At 39.1% G+C, this 22,335-nt stretch overlaps 1 protein-coding gene across 1 annotated transcript in view; it reads left to right on the forward strand.

Annotated features, from left to right (window-relative positions):
* The first annotated feature begins 7,841 nt into the window (after positions 1–7,841).
* ZC2HC1A (zinc finger C2HC-type containing 1A) overlaps positions 7,842–22,335 on the forward strand; it is a 35,901-nt gene continuing 21,407 nt past the window's right edge. Inside the window, exons 1-5 of the mRNA XM_036404177.2 lie at positions 7,842–7,872; positions 7,957–8,262; positions 19,698–19,771; positions 20,487–20,603; positions 20,813–20,948. Coding sequence (XP_036260070.2) covers positions 7,842–7,872; positions 7,957–8,262; positions 19,698–19,771; positions 20,487–20,603; positions 20,813–20,948 — 664 coding nt within the window. The remainder of the gene's footprint in view (positions 7,873–7,956; positions 8,263–19,697; positions 19,772–20,486; positions 20,604–20,812; positions 20,949–22,335) is intronic.

Consider the following 22,335-nt stretch of genomic DNA (forward strand, 5'->3'; position numbering starts at 1 on the left):
AAATATTGAGAGAAAATCAAGTCATGAAAGTAACACAAGAGACTGATTTAAAATATTCAGAGGAGTAATAGAATTCAGTGGAGTTTCTCCCTGAACAGCCAGTTGCACAGCATTGCTAAGCCAGGTCTTTCTGTTCTATTGCTAATGAATTAGGGCCACAAAAAGCAAGAGTTTCACACTGGTAGAAATTGAATGAAGTGGTCCCTAGAATCAGAGGGAGGTAGACAGAGATGTAGGTAAGAGGACTCTATATTGCAAAATTTTCAGGAAGTGTAAGCAGTATCTAGAACTGTAAAAGATTTTTGCTGGCTTAGTTGAAGTTAGATGCACAAAAAAAGCATACTTGAAAATACAAAATTTGGCTTGAAGCCCAGTTTCAGTTCCTTGTTGCTCCTTCAGTTTTAATGAGACTTTTTATAGAATTAGTTCTCCAAAAGTATTTAAAGAAAAATCAAAGGGAGGAATCAATAAGGAAAGAGACAACCAGCAGTGTCTGCCAGCAAAATACTATTCTTCTTTCATTACTCCCTATGTTTGATCCCTGACTGACACCTTTGCATTTTATTTGACAATACTTGGCACCACCTGATACATTTATGATCTGAATGGACACAAAAATCGACTGAACACTTAAAACATGTTCATGTGTTAAAGACTAAGAAGAGGCCCATAAGAAATATTGATGTACAGAGACAGAAAATAAAAAAAATATTTATTGGAGGAATTTTGCCTGGCCCATTTTATCTTATGTTATATACAATCTGTTGAGAAAATAAAATTGAATCCCACTTAAAATCAACAAAATCCTCACAAATATCACAGAAGTGGCATCAGGAAAATGAAACAAACAAAAATCCCATCTTAAAATATTATAGTCAATGAGGAATACATTGATTCCCAAAATCTCATTTATGCCCATTATTAAATGAAAGCCAAAATCACATACTTAAGTTTTTATTTTGTAAATATTTACCTCTCCTCAAGCAAAACAGAAGATGATTGTGAAAAAGAGGCAGAGGGGACAGTTTCATCTCTTCATTCTGCTTGTGGTTTTTGTGCTTTCATTTCCTCTTTAAATGTCTCACTCTGCCAGTGTCAGTAATGGCTTGAGATCAAGAAACTTCTATAGTTGCTGAATATTCTTTTCACAAGCAACAGCTTCTATATCCAACTAGTGGTTTTTTTACACTCAGTACCTTAGAGCAAATATCAGCTTAAGCTGGCTCTGAATTCAAAGTGTGTCTCATGCTGTTGAATAAAAACAGAAACCTTGACTCAATTACTGAGATCGATGTATGTAAATCTTTTAAATCAATATGAAATATCACAGTAAGCCAAAGAAGAATCAAGGAAAAGCTATGTCTAATCAAATACTATCCAGTGAATCAAATAATTAAAGATTTTTTTTTTGCATCTCTAAATTCTACAGCTTGATCAAATGGCATGAAATATTTAAAAATATATTGTGAAAATTATTCTGACCTAGCATATGTCCCCTCTTTTTCTGAGATTAAAAACAGAACTATGTCACGACCAAGTTGCTGATATATATTCCAGTATGATTCAGTTTGATGGACCCATTCCCCAAAGTGAAAGTATGGACTAATATTTCTGTGTTTCTTGCTCAAGCCTGTGTATATTTGGAGAGTTTTTATAAAGACATGGAAGACTTCCTGCCAGATGGCAAATTAGAAAATAAAATGCAGCATTTCTTTCTTTATATTAAAATCTACAGTAATTATTAAAGTCACTCATGAGCAACCATTCATGACCACAAGTAATAATGTTTTACAATCTACTATATGCCAAATGTGTCAAGATTCTTCCATAAGTACTCACATGAAGCTGGAAAGATCAGTGGAGTTGCATCATATGGTAAAATTATTTTTTTATCCAAGCATTTAATTGCATAGCAAAGCAAACTTATACAGAGAAAGCCATCTCAGAGTAGCTTAGACTGAGGGCCACCACATTTGCCACAATTATTTTCAGTTTCCTGAAAACTTCTAGTGTATTGATCTACACTTAAAAAGAAATTGATTGCAATACCCTGTTGAGCTGGGTGTTAGAGAGGCTGGAGCATCAGTTTTCATCCCACACTCTCAGTAGATGTAATCACTGACGCATCTTAATACTAGAAAACAACATGGGCATGCAGATATCTAGATTTGGGGAAAAAAAATCATAAACCATTATAGGCAGAGGGAATTCTCACCTTGGCCATGCACAAATATTGCTGGTTAGAGATAGAGCAAGAAAGGCCAAAGAAACGTAGGGAGTGAGGCTGTGGCTTTGAAAGGAAAAATAAATAGAGACAATCATGGGAGATCAGCTACAACTGGAACAGGCCTGGAGAATTCACTCACTGGGCTCTCTGTTTAACTTAAGGAAAAGTACATCAAATTTAATGATACTTGGATTAGACAAAACTAAATGCTCATCTAAAACTAGATGAAACTTTTAGTGTTTTCTTTCTTTGCAAAACTATTAGGTAAAAATAATTTAAGAAGGACTTCTACTGGCATATTCATGGCTATGTATTCTGAAAGAACTGCAAATGTGCAAATTCAGTCATATCTCACAATGTGATAAGGGGTGATGTGCACTGCATAATCTGTCCAGGTTTTTTGTTGAAGAACAGATGGATCACAAGATCACATTCTGGGAAAGAAGCTGAGTATCTTAGGTGATAAAAAAGGAAACTTTTCCATCTACCCCTTCAGAATATTTTATTCTGAAACAAAATCTAAGTTCAGACAGAATTTCTAGTCTTACCATGATCTAATATGACCTGTTCCTCTGCATAGTGAAGAAATAAGCTATCAAATTACAATATCAATTTAGATTAATTTATAAGGACATTTTAATTTCTTAATTTAAAAAATTTGCCTTGAAGGGTGAAATCACCTCATCTCATTGACAGAATCATGGTTCAATTTATATGTATAAGTTTAATTTTATTCACCATGCAAGGCATTTGGAGGGTTCCAGAAAAGCAGAGTATTTCACCAGCTGGGTGGTGAATTTGGTCATAGAATACATAGATGCACCCAAGTTTTACATGTCTACCTAGCAAAGTCCATCTTCTAAGTAAACATTTAGGAAAGACAAACACATAAAGTGCTCTGTGGAACTCTCTGGCTTTGCAAAATCAACTTTGCAGCATTGTTTTGTTTCTCAGTAATCTCTCACTTTTGGCTTGTGTTTTGCCTTATAAAACAGATTGTGTCCTAAACCAGCAAGCTGAAGCATGGAAGTGTGTTGGAAAATAAACACAGTCCAGGGGATTTACCAAAAGTCAATTTGTTTCACTTACATATTCTGTATTCTGAATTGCCCTCTTATTTTTTAAGACCTACCCTGCTAGTAGAATTGTAAAAGATAACATCCCAACATATAAAAGATTGTTATACATGTTGCAAAAGCCAATATATGGAAATAAGAAACCAGCAGAGATACTACATCCAGTGATAAAATCACAAACCCTGGTCTTCTTCTATTACTGGCTACTCAGTTTGAGAAGATCTACCCAACAGCTGACAAACAAGAATTTAAACTCATATTTTCTTGGTCCTTTGGGCATTATTAGAACTCATTTACTTTTATGTTTTTCAGTTTAGAATCAGCTTTATAAATTGAGTAGTTCATGTTCTGAGAGAGCACAAACTGTTTACTCCAGTACTGCTTACCAAGTTTTATTGTGGTTTCTGGTCTCGTTCTGTCTAATCTGGGACAACCACACCAAACAAAACTATAAAACTCTACTGAAAAAAAATTGGGTAGCTAAAAAGATTGATAGCAAAATCACAATACTCCATTCCTGAATATAAATTCTGACTATAACCCACAAAAGAACAAAAGGCATTCTTGCAGGAATTCAACTGACGAATTATTTTAGTAGGAGAGTAATCATTCTTGTCTGTAGTCCTCAATTAACATTAACTGTAAGAAAAAGCTTATTAAGAATATTTAAATTTTAAAGTCCCCCTGTGCGAGCATATCTGAATTCCCAGAAGCTAGTTACAGTGCAAAGTGTATTAATTAAAATACCGCTCTGGGAGATCCTTCTTTATCCAGTGTTCATTATTAACATGAAAGATAGTGGAAAGGTTTTGATTTTTTATAAAGATTTTAGTCATTGTGACAGGGATTCAAATGGTGAAAAAGAGCATTTGAAATGTTAATGAAATTCTGATCATTTTACAGGACTTAGTAGTTTTTTGACACTTCCACCCCAAAGAAATTATTTGCACTGCTTTGCAAAAACCAGGGGCAAGGTATTGTCAAAACTCTGGATCCCGGAGTCTTTTTCTAAAGTGACTGAAGATTTGGAAAAGTACAGTGTAGGGATTTTTCTATATCGATATATACAGGTGGACATATTTATTCCACAGCTCCTCTTGGCCTGTCTAAACTGCTTATAAGATTCATAGCCCATTTCCAACAGCAAACCCCCTTTATTTGGAGTGACTGTTGGACATATGAGTATTTCTAAATGTCAGAGCCTATTTGCATTACATTTTACCAAATATATCCTTTACCTTTCCAGGCATCTCTCACACAAGAGTGGTTACATGACAAACAGGGCTTACACACAGGAAATGAGTTGAATTTATTTTTGCCAGTCAGGCTGTGCCAGTCATAAGCATCCACCGATCACAAACAAGCAAAAAGACAACTTTACATCTCAGCAGTACACCCGGGACCTGTGAGGACCATCCTCCAGTCCTTCTGCAAGAGGCCTTGACAGATTCTGGCAGAAAGATTTGGTGTCACTTTGCTTCCCTAAGTTTTGAAATTCAGGACATTTTCAAATCTTAGACCATGACTACATGTCTCTATGCACTTGAAAATGACTCACTTATGCAACCAATGATCTAGACAAACCTGTAACTTTTATCTATGCCCACAAACCATAGGGAAAATAGGTTTTTCTAATATATCACAAACTCACCATTTATCTCTTGCAACTTATCCCTGTGGGCAGACTCCTTTTTTTACCAACAAAAAATAAAAACCTGTCCCTTTACTGGCCAGCAGAAGGAGACCTGAGTATTTTTGGAAACTGTGTCAATGTTAGGTGGTCTCTCTACACACCTGCTTGATATCTGAGCAAACCTCAGACTGACTTTTACCTCTCTTCTTTGGAACTTCTGGAGTTTGGGCACAGGTGAGCATGGCTGGGCTAGTGCTTGTATTTCAATTCTTTGAAAAAAGTTTGAGTAAGGAATTTATAGATTTTGGATTTAGGGCTGTGTTTTCCTGATTCTTCTCAGAAACACTCAGGACTCTGAACACTCAGGATGGAAGCTGCTCAGACTGCATTACTTTTTGGAGGCAAAAATTTCTATCATCATTGCTGAGTCCACAAAACAACTGATATGGAAGAGGAGCTAAATATATACTGGTGCCTACAGGCTTACCATAGCATAGCAAATGTAACCTAAGATGTATTCATAGAAACATTCCCAGCAGAGGCAAAGAGGTCTCAGTGATGTGATAAGATCACCTCTCTGGGACAGTTTAAGATTCTGATCAGACATGAAATATGAACTAACATGGAATAGGCCAAATAAAGGGTACCATGGTGGCTATGGAAATGGAAAGCATAGCTTCTGAAGTCAGTGCAGAAGAGCTGTATTTTGTTTAGGCTGACAAGCCAAATACTGAAACAGAATGGATGCTAGTTCCCTATAAACGTATAAAAGAGATAAACAATAAAATACATAAGCCAGAAATAAATGTTGGCACAAGTATACATGATGCTAACTAGCAATTAATAAATTTAGCATGTGACTTGAAAAAAAAAATCCTAAATGTTATAGGAATATCATTGCATCAAACATTGAGTTTGTCAGAGTAGGTCTACAGAAGGAAATATGGGCTTGGGGTTTTTTTCAGTATGAAGGTGAATTTGTGAAGGCATTCATGTAGCACAGTGGCTGTGATCACAGACGACTTGTCCCCTGCTCCCCACACAGACACCACAGTTAAAAGACAGCTCCTGTTCAGCATCAGGAGTCCTTTAAAGTGTGCTGTCCACAGTTACAGTTGCACAACTCATGTTCAGACACCAGCCACAAGAGCCAAAAGAACCTTTTAGTTTTTCAGCAGAATCCTGCTCTGAGGCAGATATTGGTGATTCACTTGTGTCTTACCCTGGAACAGATGATACTTTGGCCAGGCAGATCCCATAGACCATATCAACAACAGGGACAAATCTCTACAGAGATTTGCCAGGGAAGTTGACAGTTACCTCAGATGTGAACACCACACTGAGACACTTGAAGGTAGGTGGCCTGAAGTTATTATGCCCCTGTTATATATATATGCCCCTGCTTTTAACAAAGAAACCCCGAAATGTCAAAGAGAAACGATAAACAAAACCAAACAAAATAGGAAACCCTTCGCTAAACTGAGAACATCTTCTCCTCTGGTTTTGAATTTGCAATCCACATATGGAAATATCATGAAAGGAAGTGCACTTCTGATCCACTATCCAATGGTAAGTTTATCAGGTAATGTTTGCTACCTATAGGCTTATTTAAGTTCTGTGTCAAAGATTTAAAGGATCATTTGCAAAGTTTAGAACTTTGCAACTTGGTAGCAAACTAGTTACTTCTGGCATGGCCTGTAATTTTATAAGCATAAACTCTAGAGACCAAAGGCAAATCTGAAATGTACTTTTTACTAAATTAACTGGAAAAAATTGCAGCTGGAACTACCATGTGTACCCATGCTTTTGGTCTCAAACTATGATTTTAATCATATATTAGTCATGATTTACATGCTGACTGTTTGGCATGAAGCATCTGGATCTATTTGTTCTGCGCTAAGGGGATGCAGAAACGACAACATGACCATAATCTCCAATTTAATGTAGTTTTAATGTATTTGTTTCTTTGTGTTGCATTCACAGATGTGCTGTGATAAGGATAGTAACTGAGATTCTATGGACAAGTGAATCTGTATCAACCAACTTGTCTAGCATAAGAAATTATTTGCATATGCCTGTAATGACAGCAGTAATTTCTAAAAGATTTATTGTACTTTAGAAAAACTTTATTAGTTGCTCACGGCATATTGCCACAAGAAAGACAAATAAAAGATCTTAAGAAGTAATTCTAAAATAATGGCTTGAAAAAAAGAAATACTGAAATGCTTTGGTTGCTAAAAATGTGGAGACCTTTTGTAAAATAATCAGAAAAATTTCCATATGTATCAAGCATTATTTATATTCACTAGCCAATGGCAATTTAGCAGCACTGTTTTCCAAAAACATCCATACTGAAATGTTATCTTGTAGCAGGAGATTCCATCAAGATAATTAATCTTTTATTAGCATTTCTTTCAGTTAAGAAAATAAGGGGGGGAAAGGGTGCAGGAACGCATTGTCTGCAATTTTTTTCAGGACATGAACCTGAAAACATTTTTTTCCACTGTTTTTCCTGTAGTCGCCCTAGTTTTCTCATTAGCAAGGGGACACCCAGTAAGGCCACACATCAGCACCCATCTGTGCAGCTGCTGGGTGCTGAGAGTGGAGGGGCCCTGACACCATCCGAGTTGCTGCCCATATACATCCAGAGACGCTGGATGCTTTGCCGACTACACGATTATTTCTCCTGATGTGCTTCGCTTTGGTCTTCGTGTTCAGGGAGGAGTCTCCCTCTCTGGAGATATTAAAAATCCACCTGGACTCGTTCCTGTATCACCTGCTCTAGGTGATCCTGCCTTGGCAGGGGTTTGGACAGGATGATCCCCAGAGGTCTCTTCCACCCTAACGATTCTGTGATCCTGTATTTCATGGAAGGAGATCGCTGATCACACCATAACCTCAACGAATGGCTTCAGGACCCGTCAGATCGCACCTGAGTCAGAACACGCCTGGTTTTTGCAGGGAGATGCCCGGACCCGGTGCCCTGCTCCCTTGAGAGCCCAACCAGGGCGCAGCCTAAGGGCGGGTGACATCTCCCGGGCCCGGCGAGGCGGAGCGGAGCTGGCCACCCCCGTACGGGGCAGCGGGCGGGGCGCAGCGGGGCTGCCGAGCGGAGCGGGGTTCCCGATCCCCTCAGCGGGCGGGGCGGCGCCGGGCAGAGGCCGCCCGCCCGCCGGGGCCGTGGCCGCCGCCCGCCCGCCCGCCCGGCCAATGGGAGCGGCGGTTGTTGGCGGGCCGGGCGGTGGCGGCGTTGCCACAGCAGCGGCGGTCGGAAACCGAGCCCAGCCCGAGACGGCGGTCGGGGTGCGCCATGGAGGGGCTGGAAGGTGAGCGGCAGCGGCGGGGCCGGGGCAGCCGGCGGGCGTCCGGGGCCGGGCGGGTCCTTCGTGCTGCGGCCGGGGAGTGCTCTGGGCGGTGGCGGCGGTGGGAGCGGGGCCCGGGCGCCGCCTTGCCCGTTCGCGGAGCCCCCGCGGCCGGGAGTGCTGGGGGCGGCGGGGCTGAGGCGGGCGAGCGCCGCGGGAGGGGCAGCGGGCAGAGGCGGGAGGCGGCGGGGCCGGGCGGCGGCAGGAGCGGGCTCCCCGCGCTTTGTCTCCCCGCCGCTCCGCTCCCGCAGCGGCCCCGCCGGCCCCTCCCTGCGGCGGCCGCGCTCCGAGCCCGCTCGCCGGGGCCCTGCGGGCTGGGCTGGGTGCGGCGCAGCGTGCGGGCATCTCTGCCAGGAGCCCGTGGTTGTTTTTCTTTTTGCTAACAGATGGCTAAGGTGGGTGTTAAGATCCGCTTATCGTGCTAGGGAAATGTTCGGTGCGGTGAAGAAAACTAGGTATGAATTTGCTGACAGGCTATTTTCAACTTTAGCCTGTGCCGGTTCAATTAATGGAAACGTTCTTGCTCTCCGAAATGATAACATCATTTTCATCGATGATGTTATCCATCACAACACGGATATCGGCTTGGAATTCATGAAGTTACAGCTTGCAATCTGAGCATTTTTGTAGGCCTGTCATTACTGCATTTTGCAAGCTGCTTTAACCATGCTACTTTAAAAAATACCTGTTCTGAAAAACAATACAACACAGTCATTAAGTCTTCCATGCTCTACATCTCTAGAGGTAACTGAGTGCTTAAATAGGAGTAAGCACAAACTAGCCTTTGTTCTTTATCCCTTCTAGAACAGTTGGAGAACTGAAGTAATTTTCACAGAATACCTGTGTTCTGTCTTTAGTAGATTTTACAGTAATCAGACCCTGCTCTTGAGCCTAGTGACTTCATCAAGACTCTAAATTTGGACATAACTTGGCATTAAAATCCCAAGAGCTTTCTTTGATTCACTTGGCATTCTTTGCTGACTGTTAATGCCTTTGAAATTTGAAACATGGTGTCCAGTGTTTATCAAATAATACCTTATCAGGCATTCCAGCTCTCAGGACAGTGGTATGTTACCTCTCCAGAAGGGGAGAGCTTGTCTTAATTTTGAGTAAGCTGTGCATTTGACTGCATTTGAGACTGTTCATCATCTGCAGCACATCTATCAATTGATTTGGCTGTGTGCTAATTTACCAAGACCAGCTATGCTTGCTGTGTTATGTAAGCTCTTGCACTTTAATTACAGGGGTAGGAGAAAAGTATCTACAGACAACAGCAGAATCCTGAAAAAACTTTTTCATAAAATTTTTCATAAAATTTGTCCAGTTCCTGCCTTTGTTGAAAATGGCTTGTATCTTGTTTGTATTTCAGAAGGTACTGGGAGTGGAGGGAACTATTAAATCATAGGTGAAATCTCATGTTTTACTTAACCTTTTCTTGAAAGTACTTTCAAAAGCTAGAGCTTGTCAAAGCATTTTTTCCCTCATGTGAAATTATTCTTCTGAATGCTTGAGATTAATTTCAGACCATCACAGGACATAAATTATGTCTAAAACTCCAGTTATTCTTGCCTTGTGCACACTCATATTTCACACTGTTATCCACTGTCCTTGAATGCAGAAGTTTTTGAAACTGAAGAACAACTTTCTGCATTTTTATGGGTCATTTTATGCAATGTTTTTATTTTTTTACAACCACCACAAAATAAAATACTTCTCTTTCTGCTTCAAAACATTTGAAGCAAGTGGGTTTGCTTATATTTACAGTTTTTCAGTTTAGGCTGTCTCCATTCATGTATATTAGCTTAGGCTCAGATTAAGTTTTTGTAGAAAGGTTCCCCTAGGACAGAAGAAATGTAAGCAAAGCCAATAACAACAATAATAAATTATTTCATTGGATATTACACTTTTATTCAGTCATTACTCCATTGGAGACTCAGAAGAACGTTGCTGGTTGCCATCTTGGATTAAATTTCTATTTGGATGTGCAATTGCACAGTCATACCCATCTGACATAGAAGTATGGGCAGCTTCTGAAATCTGGCTCAGCCTGCTGCCTCATTATATTAGTGCTTAGTAATGTCATTTCCCAGAGCTGGCTGGTGCAGTAGGTGCTTGGCAGCTGTGCTTGCAAGGGTCCTGGTCATGGGGAAGGGCAGGACTTTGTTGACAGCAATCTCTTGGTGTGTCTGTGATGGTGGCAGACCCTCAGGCTCAAGATGCTTGTCCTGGACTTCCCAGCCTCAGAAAGGTGCTGGTGCTTTCATTTTGCTGAGGATCAGCATTACAGATGAGAGATCTGTTTTACTTCGGTTTATATAAGCATGCTATTAATAAGAAAGAGCTCTACCCAGTTTATAATGATCTTTCCAAAAAGTGGAGAGATGAATGTGTAATGGTTGGCATGTGGAGCTGCATTAATGACATTTAAAAAGCTAAATAATATTTTCAGTGTCACAGTTGCATTTTCTCACTCTTGCAAGTTTAAATGTTCTGTGAAATGGCAAAGTGTGTTTCTATGTCACTTTAAAGTTCCTTCTAAAATTTACTTTTGTTGCTCCTTTAAGGCTGTTGCTCTATTAGGTTATTTTTTATCAGTATTGTTATATTACTAGATTGAGTCAAATTTGTACCTTTAAAGGTTTGTAAAAGTAATGAATGCATACTTCTCATTACAGATGACAAATCTGATATTAAGTCTAAAGTCGCTACCTCAACATTTGTTACTTTGCAGCTTGCATGCTGTTTGGGTGGTTTTTAATTTTCATTTAATTTACTGATGAAAATAGAGCCTCAGACTGGATCTGTCTGACAATGTAGTGATCTCTAAGGTGAGCTTAAAAATCCGTTCATGAGTAGTTCACCACGTGGTGAATCTCAGGACCGTTTTTGATGGATTAACATGTTCTTGTTGCTTTCACTGCTGGATGTCAGGAAAAAAGCAGTCACACTGGCGTGTTTGTTGCTCTCTGTTTTGCTTGAGTGAGATGGAACCAAGCACTGAATTCCTGGCTTCATTTAAACCAGAGCAGTCCAGTGGTGGTGTTTGATCCGCTCCTCTCCAGTCTGTTGCTTTTTCTGGGAGGGTGCCGACAGCAGCTGCTTGAGCCAACTAAATGCTGCTTCCCACACTTGTTCACAGCCCATCCCAGCCTAAGGAATAAGGGGCAGAGGGACAGCTCTGTCCGAGGGCAGAAGCCCACCTCTCTGTGGTAGTTGATGGCAGCGTTTGCCCAGCCTCAGCTCGAGCAGCCAGGGAGGGCTGGCTGTGGTTGGAAGGGGCTGGCTGGCTGCTGCCTTAGGAAATCGCCTGCAGTTTCAAACCCAGAGCTTTCCCTTGCTCATCTGCATAGGGACTGCACCCTGAGCAGTCTGGGTGTGTCCTCGAGGTCTCTCTGTACAGCATCTTCTGCTGAGAGCTGGGGTCTGCACTGTGACAGCAGTTGTCCCTGGACCCTTTCCTGGCATGGGGAATGTCTGAGATGCCCTGCTCCACCCCTAACAGCACAAGATAGAGATCTTGGGAATTTTATGTTAGTAACGTGACTCTTGAGAGCAAGTGCTTATTCTTGCTTTGTCAGAATTTCTGAATGCCCAAGCTTATTTTTTTCCTTAATAGTGTAGAAAATTATTGGTTTTTAAAACAAAAGTAATATTAATGTGAGTGTTCTTTTCCTTTTAGAGTTGATCTCTGTCTGCCTCACTGGATCCATGCAGCAGCTTCCTTACTTTGGTGGCCATTTTCTTTAGCTCCATTTGACTTCAGAATTCAGCTTTTATTTTTTTTAATAGGTGTGTCATTTGCCCAACAGAAGAAAGAATTTGTTTTGTTGTACACTGTTCTTAAATCAGCAGCTTGAAAACTATTAAAGATTGAAATGCAAAACTGATATTAATGTACACAATTTTTAATAAGTTTTTTTTAAATAAGTTATTTGTCTCTGTTAGCCATTAAAACACAGAGATAAATGTGTGTGCACTGAACTGATGCTTCACTGGGCATACTTGAATCTCAGTTAAGTGATCTGAATTTGACATTTAGCACTCTATAACTGGTCAAGTTATTTACTCTTTTTAAAGCCATCATGTTTTTATTTTTTTAATTAATAGTTATTTTACTTAAGGAAAAATCCCAAAAGCTAGTTTAGGCTGATACAATATGGATAAGTGCACTACCAGAATATGTTTCACCTTTAAAGGAGATGAAGTAGACAGGAATGTGTGTAGACAAGAATTTGAATGTTTCAGATTAGTTTCTTCAGTATCTTAGAAGTAATAGATTTTATGCCCTTTTCTATAGTTTTTTTAGATTTCTTGTATTTTTAACTTAAATTGCAGAAGCTAGATTGATCTACTAATTGACTTCAATTGGTTGAATACAGTGGAAAGATGAACATGTTTTACCTGCACACAACATGGTGTGGTTGTCATCAAAAGCAGGTCTCAGTGAAACCTGGTTTCAGGAGTATGGTAAGCACTTAACTGGAGCAGCTGATGAGTGGCCTTACTTTCTAAAGAAATTCTGAGGGAGGGGCAAACTAGGAATCAATATATTATAAATTAAGTTTATTATCAGTTTTTTTTTTTTAACACATCATATTTTGCCGATTAAGATTCTGATAAGCCAGCAGACTTAGTTAGGGGTTGCTCTGTCCAATTACACTTGTGTTGTACAGTGCATAAGCCCAGATTTGCTTTGGGGATCACTATGGCAAAACAGTCTTGGTTTAAGGCTGGTGTGAGAAGGCAAGTCTTTGCCTGACTGCCCTCTCAGTCAGCTCAGTGACTGTAGCTTAATACAGGGGAACAGCGTGTTTATGAAGCCAGAGCAGAACTGTAACATTTACATAGGTTTTGCAGGTCACATGCTTTCTAGTGCTTCTAGTTGATCTTAAAGCTTGTTAATAGAAAGCCAGATGATGTGTATCTGGAATTCAGATCTGTCAAATAGTGCTGCTTGTTCGCCTTTGGTTGAGTTGCATTTCCATAGGCTTTGCAGGGGAAGGTTTCATACATTTTTCTGGATGACCGTCATGACTGAGTGACTCTCTAAATGCCTGCACATTAACACTCAGTATGGGAACAAATGGGAGCAGTCAGAGGTCTGCTCTCTGTTGCAGGGCTAGGATCTGGTTGGGATCATGTGTAGGTGGTAGGACAGCTCACAGGACTGCAGTGCTGTGGTGGATGAGTACAGGCTCTTCAGGAAGAACCAGCTGGACAGCATGGGGGGAAGTTGCCCTTTATGTGGGAGAGCAGTGAGAATGCAATGGAGCTTTGCTATAAAACCTGGGGAGTATGAATCAGGGTTAGCAGGCAGACCAGTGTGGGAACAGCTGTTGTGGCTGTCTGCTAGAAGCCACTTGATCAGGAAAAATATGAGGTCTCCCTCATAATTGGAAGGATTAGTGTATTCACAGGCCTTGGTGTTCATGAGAGACTTTAACCTCTGAAGAGACTTTTAATCTGCCAGAGGGACAAATCAGTAAGGTGCAAGTAGCTAGGAGGCTTCTGGTATGCATTGATGGCAAACTCCTGACCCAGGTGATAAAGGAGCTGGCAAGGGGAGGCAGTCCTGCAGCACTTCATATGTACAGATGTGTGAGATGTAAAGGTCAGGGGCAGCCTTTCCTGCAGTGACTGTAGGATGGTTGAATTCAGGATCCTGAGAGGAGGGAGCTGGCTAAATAGATCTCAGCCCCAGAGTTCAGGAATGCAGTCTGTGACTTTAGTGATCTGCTTGCAGGAGTCCCATGAGAAACAGCTGTAGAGAGAGCTGGTTATTTTTAAGGATGTGTAATGTGACTGGCATGTTTTCACATTAAAAGTTACACTTCATATGAGGAAGGAAGCAAAGAAGGACAGTTACAGTAAAAGGTATAGTAAACTCACCATGATGTGAGTTGCGTGTGCTGCTGTTACAATCATTCTTGACTGCATGGAACTCATTTCTCAGTCACCAAAAAACCTATACAGAATCCTCCTCCAGGCTGTCACTTTGAGGCAATAGGTCTCACCTTGATGTGTTATTTTCAAGAAATGCAAATGAAATTCGCCATCATCAGACTCATTCATGTTCAGTGCAATAACAGGGTTTTTGAAATATAATGCATTTTCATTGTCAGACTGAAAAGCTGGTACAAAAATGTGCAGAGTTACTATGAAAGTCTTTTCAGCTTGAGGGAATGGATGCTACAGTGCTAAGGTGTTATCTTTTGGAAACAGAAGTGACAGGTTTATACAAGGTTGTCAATGCAGGAGTACAGGAGAATTCATGAGGATTTCCTATAAAATTGGGAGCAGATAGATAAAAGTAGATTGATTTGCTATTTGTTAGACAATTGTCAAAACTTAGCTGCTTAAAAATTTCAAAGTATATAGATGGTTGAATACTAAGAAGCAGGACTTGCTATGATTTCCTCTTCCTCTTTCTTTCCTGCAAACTGCAGAATAGCACAGGTGAGAAGGGATGTGCTTGGTGGGGTAAAACATGCACAGTATCATTTATCAAGCAGACTTGACCAAAGAATAGCAAGTACTGCCTGTTGTTAAGAATTACAGTCAGTGTATTTGCCTTACTTACATTTTCATTTCAAAATTCATTTTGGCAAAATAATGCAAATTTGCAAAACTTTGATCATAACTGGAATACTTTTTTCCTACTTCGGTACATTCATATTTCAATTATGTTATTTAATTCTCTTCAAAACTGCTTTAAAAAATTAATACTATAAATTTAAAAAAATTAATCCTCGAATTTAAAGGAATGTTCAAGGGTCTATGCAACCTGGTCTAGTTGAAGGTGTTCCTTCCCACAGGAGGGAGGTTGGAACTAGATGATCCTAAAGGTCCCCTTCCAACCCAAACCATTCTGTGAAGGTTTCCCTACCTGTGTCACTGCATTGGTTTAATTTTTAGGTGGCTCTTGCTTGTAGTATTTGCCATTGGTTAGGCTATAGTTAGTTAGTATGTTGATTAAAAAATATAATCCAGTTGTTATTGATTATTGGACATATGTTAGAGACTGGGCAGTCCTCAGAGAACCAGATGCTGTGGCTTGATAATACAGATTCTAACTAATGTGGGGAATGAACAGCATTTTTTTATTGTACTATAAATATGTGGAACTCTTAAGTGACAAATACCTTGCTTTTGGAGATGAGAATGGAGTTATGCTGAAAGCGATAAATACAGTTTAGTAGAAGAATTTGGCAAGTGCTCTTCAAGTGATGACTTTCAACACTTGCAGATTACTTGCTGGTTTCAAATAGTCCCAAGGCAGGGAATTGTACCAGGCTGTTTCTGCATGTTTGAATTCACAGAGGCTTGATGATTCTGATTATCACTGTTGTCTGGCCTAAATAGTTTAGTACTGTCACTGCTGTCCGTAAATAAAAGGTTTGAAGGGCAGTCAGATTTTACTACCTGACGAAATACTGTTACAAAGTGCAATCTTGGTTTCTGCAATTTGTATCTAAGTTCACCTACATACTTGGGTATATAGAGCTCTCCAGATGAGAAAAGTGTAACAAAATTTCAGTTATTCAGCAATACTGGAGGCTTCTACTCCACCTAGTGGGAAGTCTATTTACACAACTGCTTTATCTGTAAACATGACATCAAGAACAAGTGACTGTGACAGCTATGGCTGTGACTGTGTCAGATCGAGCTTGTATGTATTGATGGGTCCCCACATTGTACTGAGAAAGATAAATAGAACTGGCAGCTTGCCCTTTCTGCTGTAAATCAGTTGTGCTATTTGAACATGAGAGAAGAGAAAGAATGAAGTTGTTCTCTTGAAATCTTGGTTTCAAGGAAGTCTAAGCTTATCTATAATACTGAAAGCACCATGATACGTCTGGAGACTGTATAGCTGTACTGTCAGACTTAGTGGTCCACCCAGACTTTACAGCTGAACTTTTAACTTCAAGCTCAGAAAGTATAGACAACTAGACTGTAGCCATACTCAGAAGGGATGTGTGCAGTAACTTGTGTAGCTACAAACCCAGTGATTTGGAAGTAGAGCTGGAGGAGGAGGAGCTCTGACAGGGGTAATTAACAAACATGAACGATAAGATTTATTGTAGTCCTGCTAATAAGCTTCCAGTCTGGTTAAGTCAGATATCCAGCATCATAGTAGGTTATTCACTGTGTTTTTCCTGAGACCTGGTCTCAGGAAGGCAGTAAATAGGATGTAAAGATCAGCACTTCTGAGCTTATCTTCTGAGCTTATCTCAGTATTCTGTGGTATTCACATAACAATTTTGATCACATTTATCTTTTCTCTAGATGTGTTTTGATTAGATAAACAGTAATAAATATTTCAGTCCTTCTCCAAGTTAACTATATTCATTCATGTTTAATACAAGCATCTAAACTGCTGGTGATTAGCGATACTAAAGCTGGTAAAAAGGAAAAGAAGTGTAGCTGCTATATGACTAAAATGATTTTAAAAAGCCTGCATTGTTGCCAAATTTACAGACTGAAGAAAATTGCCATGACACTATCTTACTACCAATTTCTATTCTCAGACCAATTTGTCAAGCATATCCTCCTTCTGATTCCTGATTTGAGTGTTTCTTTTTTTTTTTTCCTTAACCTTCTCTCTGCAGTGCATCCCAGATTAAAAACCATTTCAGTTAACTTTTTCAGGAAAAAATTGCAGTAGATATCACACATTGATGTCTTTAAAAAAAATAAAACAAATCCAAAATTAACTCAATTGCAACTTTCACAATTTTATTCCCGTGCCTTAATTTTAAGTTATCAAATTTCATGTGGATAACATTGCTAACCCTTCTGTAAAGGAAGGCTCATGGGCTCCTAGAAAGAAATGTTAAGGTTTTGTGGTTTTGATTTGTTTGGTTTTGGGGTGGTTTTGCTTTGAAAGTGAGGAAAATCACAGAGGAGTTAAGCTGAAGGGGTGAGTGTGCCCCTTCATAAAGGACACTTGGCTTCCTGTTTTCAACAAAACTTCAGGAACTTTCATTTCTTAAAAATAACTTCCTTATGTGCTTTGGGTCAGTGATTTGTGTTATACGGGAGGTGTTGGCAGTAGAAATAGCTCTAGGCAGATGTGATTACCTGCCAGCACCAGGGGAAGGTGGGAATGCTGTGAGGAAATCCAGGTCTGTGACTGCAGCTGCACTAAGTGGTAATTGGTATTCCTTGTGCTTTGGTATGTTGTATGTAAATACTGCTCATTCAGGTCAGCAGCTCTCAAGTCTGCTTCTTTTCATGAGGAATTTAAACACCAGCTCAAATTCTAGAACACAGAAGAAAACTGTGCAATATGTAGCTTCTTTTACTAAGGCAGATATTTGAAAGAATTCTCTTCTCAGCCAAATTCTTAATTGCATACTGTATACCTTGTGTCAAGACCACTAATTCTGATTTATTTCAGCTAATTTATTGAAGACACAAACAGTGTCACTTCATATTTTTGGAAAATGCCTGTCCCACTTGTTTCTGCAAAGCTGAGGGTTGTATCAAAATGATATCATAAAAAGAAGTTGAACTCTTTAGCAAAAGTGAGTTTGCAGTGATGTAGGTTATCATTCTTAAGAGGGCTAGGGACTCTGAAGAATGAAGTAATAAAATAAACAAATCTGTGCATAATTTGTATTTTTGAGTGGACTAATTGAGAAAAGGTTAAAATCATTGCTGCTTACCCTTCATTCAGATCAGTGGTGAGGGCAGATTCCCAGCCATATAAGCTTTGTACCAGTGTTGATGAGCTCAGGCTTGTGGATTTAAGAAAACAGACCTACAGAAAAAATTTCAGACATGATTTCTTAAAAAAGAGTTTTGAAAAAATACAGTTAAAAAACAAGTTCCTAGTAAATCCTTATCGCATTCAAGTACACTTCAAATGCAAGAATAGAAAAAAAACAAGATTCATCTGCATGTTTTGCATTTTTCCTTCTTCTCGTACTTGTGTACATCTAAATGCACAGATATTTAGATGGCACAAAAGAAAACTTGATTATGGCTTCCATTTGTAAAACTTGGTTACTGTCAGTGCAGTCCTCCTGTGCTGTGGTAAGGACAGGTGTATTCATATCTACATGGAGAAGGTATATAAATTAATTAAAGGTATGGGCTAAATGTTATAAACTGCACATGTTCATGCAACATTGCATGCAGTTAGTTACTGGGGGTGAACTTGCTTTAAGTAATTGAAAAAATCAAAAATAGAGAATAATTGCTTACTGGTAATACAGATCTCACTCAGTTCTAATTTTTGTATTTGGGCAAAAAAGGTTTTCAGTGGGAACCATGACTGCCTGAATCTATGTTTGTTTGCTGTGAAGTATTTAATTAAATGATTCATTTTTTAGGACTGGTCATACACTTAGTTAGCAAGTGTGTATGTTTAAATGGAAAACAGTTTTCCACTGGGAAGCTGGGAACAAAACATGATCAAATGATTGAACATTGCTATGTTAATAATTTTGTTAGTTTAAGATGCTGCTTCACCTAAAATACAAGTCAATTCAAAGTGGTTTTATTTTAATGTGGTGTAAATAGAGGCAGTTGTATTGTCTGCAATAGTCAAATTGAGTACAGAGAAAGCTACTAGTGCATCTCAAACATAATCCAAATTTACAACTTCTTTCTTGATGTATACATGATATAAAAATATCCCTGTATTCCTCTGGTATACTACTAGATATAATAGATGCCTTTTATTGGGAAACCCTGCAGTTTTCACCTCTGCCATGACTCTGTTGCATAATCCATACTATATAAATATATTTGCTTGCATGGGTCTTGATACTTAGACTTGTTGGTCTTTTGTCTGGTTCTGTGGATCTGCTGTATGTCAAATATGCTATTTACATTTTTGTTACCGATGCTTGAATAGCAACATCAGAAATACTTCTGTAAACCATCAGTAATAATCTGAATAAAATATATAGTAAAAATAGCATCAAGACTGTTTTCTTTACAAGAGAAAGTGGAAGAGTTTATCTTAGTAGAGCAAAATAAATAATGGAATGTGTTCTTTTTATATTTGATACTAAATTTGATCTTTTCCAAAGACACAGAAATACCCACTAAACAGCTTTATTCTTGGTGTGTGTTTGAGCTGTCATTGGGACTTACAAGGCATTTTTTTTATTTCCATATTGATATGCATCCTTTTAAGGGTGGAGTTATGTATTATAAATAAAGAGAATTGCTGGTGATGTGTGGGCCTGACAGCTTCCAAAAGTACCTAAAGACTTTGGTATATTTTTACCTTTCTCATGTGCCTAGCCTCTGCACAAGTCAAAGGATGTATACTTGTACAGTAACAAATGTTATTATGGCTAAGTGTATATGAGGTTAGCATTTTTTGAAATAATGTTTTGTCATTAATCAACTTTTCTTAAAAAAGTATGGTTTTTGTTTTTTAGGTGAGGTTACAGTGCAAACTGGAGATCTGTTGCCATGTAAGATTTGTGGAAGAACCTTCTTTCCAGCAGCGCTGGTAAGTGGTGTGAGCCCTGTTGTCTTTTAGATTTGATAAGTTGATATGAAAGTTAAGCAGGGCTTACTATAGCTAAATAAAATAGATCTAGGTGCTTTGTTTTGGCAGGGGTTTTGGTTTCCCCCCACAAGTAATTACTGATTCCACTTGTCTCAGGTTTGAAGCTCCTTAGGAGAGATTTAATTTTCTTTTAAGTTCCCATCATTTTCTGAAACACATGCCTCTAAAAGCATCTTTTTTAGGGTTACAGAATCAATCCTTGTCTTCTGCAGTTTTAAGTCTCAGCTAGTAAATGAAGTGTTTTATTTGCCATTTCCAGGATTGTCGTCTCCATTGCTAATAGAAATCGGTCTGTCCTTAAATGTGAATATGAATTTCAGACACCTGTGATTTGTTTTGCCACTCAAATGGCCACCAAAAGCTGCCTACCTATCATCAGTTTTCTATGTGCAAGGAGCAAATGTAGATGCCTTCAACTTTTCTTCATTATCACGTGTGGTTTTGTGACTCTCTATAGACATCTGTGAATTCCTGTAGTTCTGTTTTAAAGGTAGTGGCTGGCATAAATGCTTGAGGGAAAACAGTCTGAGCTTATTCATCAAGAGTTGGGGGTTTTTTGCATTTTTTTATCAAGAAAGAGGGAAATAATGTGTTAATAAGTTCTGTTTTCAAAACTAATTTCTGTATTCTCCTTTTATTTCGCTTCTGCTTACAGAAAAAGCATGGACCCATTTGCCAAAAAACTTCTTCCAAGAAAAGGAAGACATTCGATTCCAGCCGACAGAGAGCAGAAGGAACTGACATTCCCACAGTAAAACCTCTTAAGCCACGGGTATGTTACAATTTACTCTGAATATGAGCATTTTAGGCATACTATGTATGCATTTTAATAAGACTTATTTCTTCTGGCAGTTCATGTTAATTAGGTCAACTAAGATTTGGAAGAAATCTTAACTATGATGTCATGTACTAAAATAAGGTGCATACTTAGCTTCAAGTAAAAACTTCAAATATAGAAAACTTTCTTTTTTTGCCTCTTAGCCAGAACCACCAAAAAAACCTTCTAACTGGAGACGAAAGCATGAGGAATTTATAGCAACTATACGAGCAGCCAAAGGACTTAATCTCAAAGACGGTGGAAAACTCCCTCCACCACCTCCACCATCATATGACCCTGGTACGTAAAACAGTCAAGTTCCTTAGAGATTTTTAAGTTAATGTGAAGAAGTTTGAATTGAAAAGAAATTTGTTGGAATGCAACATTCACAAGTTCTTGAAGATTACTTACTATCCCTGTGCAGATGCTGGATTGTGACTTTGGGTCTGGCTGGCTCATATCCTGTGTAGATTTAAAAGCCCATGACTTTGTTTTTAATGTGTGGAAAGATAGCTGGGGCCAATTTGCAGCTTGCTACTGTCTTGTACACCATAGGCTGGACAAATTGTTTAATACCTTGTTAGTGCTCACAGCAGTAGCAGATTGCCTTTTTGATTAGATGACAGCCACAGCATATTTACATTGTGGGAATGCACTTTTGTGTTTTTCAAATGTAATCTCTGCCATTTCTTGCTAAATTCACGTTTAGTTTAATGTATGCAGTGTATTCCTTAATGCCTCATGTGTTTTTGGTGTGTGAGATGTGTGGAGTTAGCAAGGGCAGGACAGTCCTTGGGTATCTTTGAACTGAGACTGGGTAAAGTGTTCAAGCAGTTTGATGTGAATGAGAAGGAAATACACCTTTCATTTAACTTCTGGGATATGATAATAGGCTGAAGAATATATTTCTTCCTCTTGTCCTAAGAGCTAAACCATTTGATTAGCTGAATGGCTATTTTCAGAAGGATTGGAAAAAACCAATCCGCCTGTCTCTGTGGATGTGAAGTGTTCCCTACCCTGTTTCTTTGCAGAAGATGTGTTAGTCCAGCATTAGGATTGTAATGATGCATTCATTCTAAGAGAATGTATTATTCAGCATTCTGTACTCACAATCCTGAAAAGCCATATAGCTAATTTTAAAAAGTAAGGCCATCTTAAAGCCAATTGCAAATGCTATGGATAAGAATCACAAGGCTTGATCATGGAAAGAATCATTAATAATCTATATAGCATATCTATAATCTGTCTAGTTGTACTTGTTAGTCTCCTTACTTCAATCCTTCAATCCTGCAGTGGGTTAGATTTATGAAGAGGAAACCAGGAATGAAGAGACCATGCACAAAATGATCAGTGCATATTCTTCTTACAAATAGAGCAGGAGCAGCTACTGATGCTCCTTTTCTACTCATCATGTAGGAGAGTGGGAAGATTGTGAACATTCCATGTGTATCCCTCCTCTCCTACTCAGCTCTGTCTTGGGCACACTTGTTTCTAACAAGCAGCAACTCTTTTTCATTTTAATGGAAAGAGTCTCATATTCATACTTTCTACTTAACTGCTCTGAGCTGGCAAGAATTGCTGCTTCTTTCATCTCCTCTTCCACTTTTTCTGAGAAAGCGCAGAATGGCCTCAGGTTAAGAAGGACCTTAAGTCACCCTGAGCTTGACTGTGTATGTTTACTGCTCTC

This window comes from Molothrus ater, chromosome 1 (genome assembly GCF_012460135.2).
Source record: "Molothrus ater isolate BHLD 08-10-18 breed brown headed cowbird chromosome 1, BPBGC_Mater_1.1, whole genome shotgun sequence".
NCBI classification, from domain to species: Eukaryota; Metazoa; Chordata; class Aves; order Passeriformes; family Icteridae; genus Molothrus; species Molothrus ater.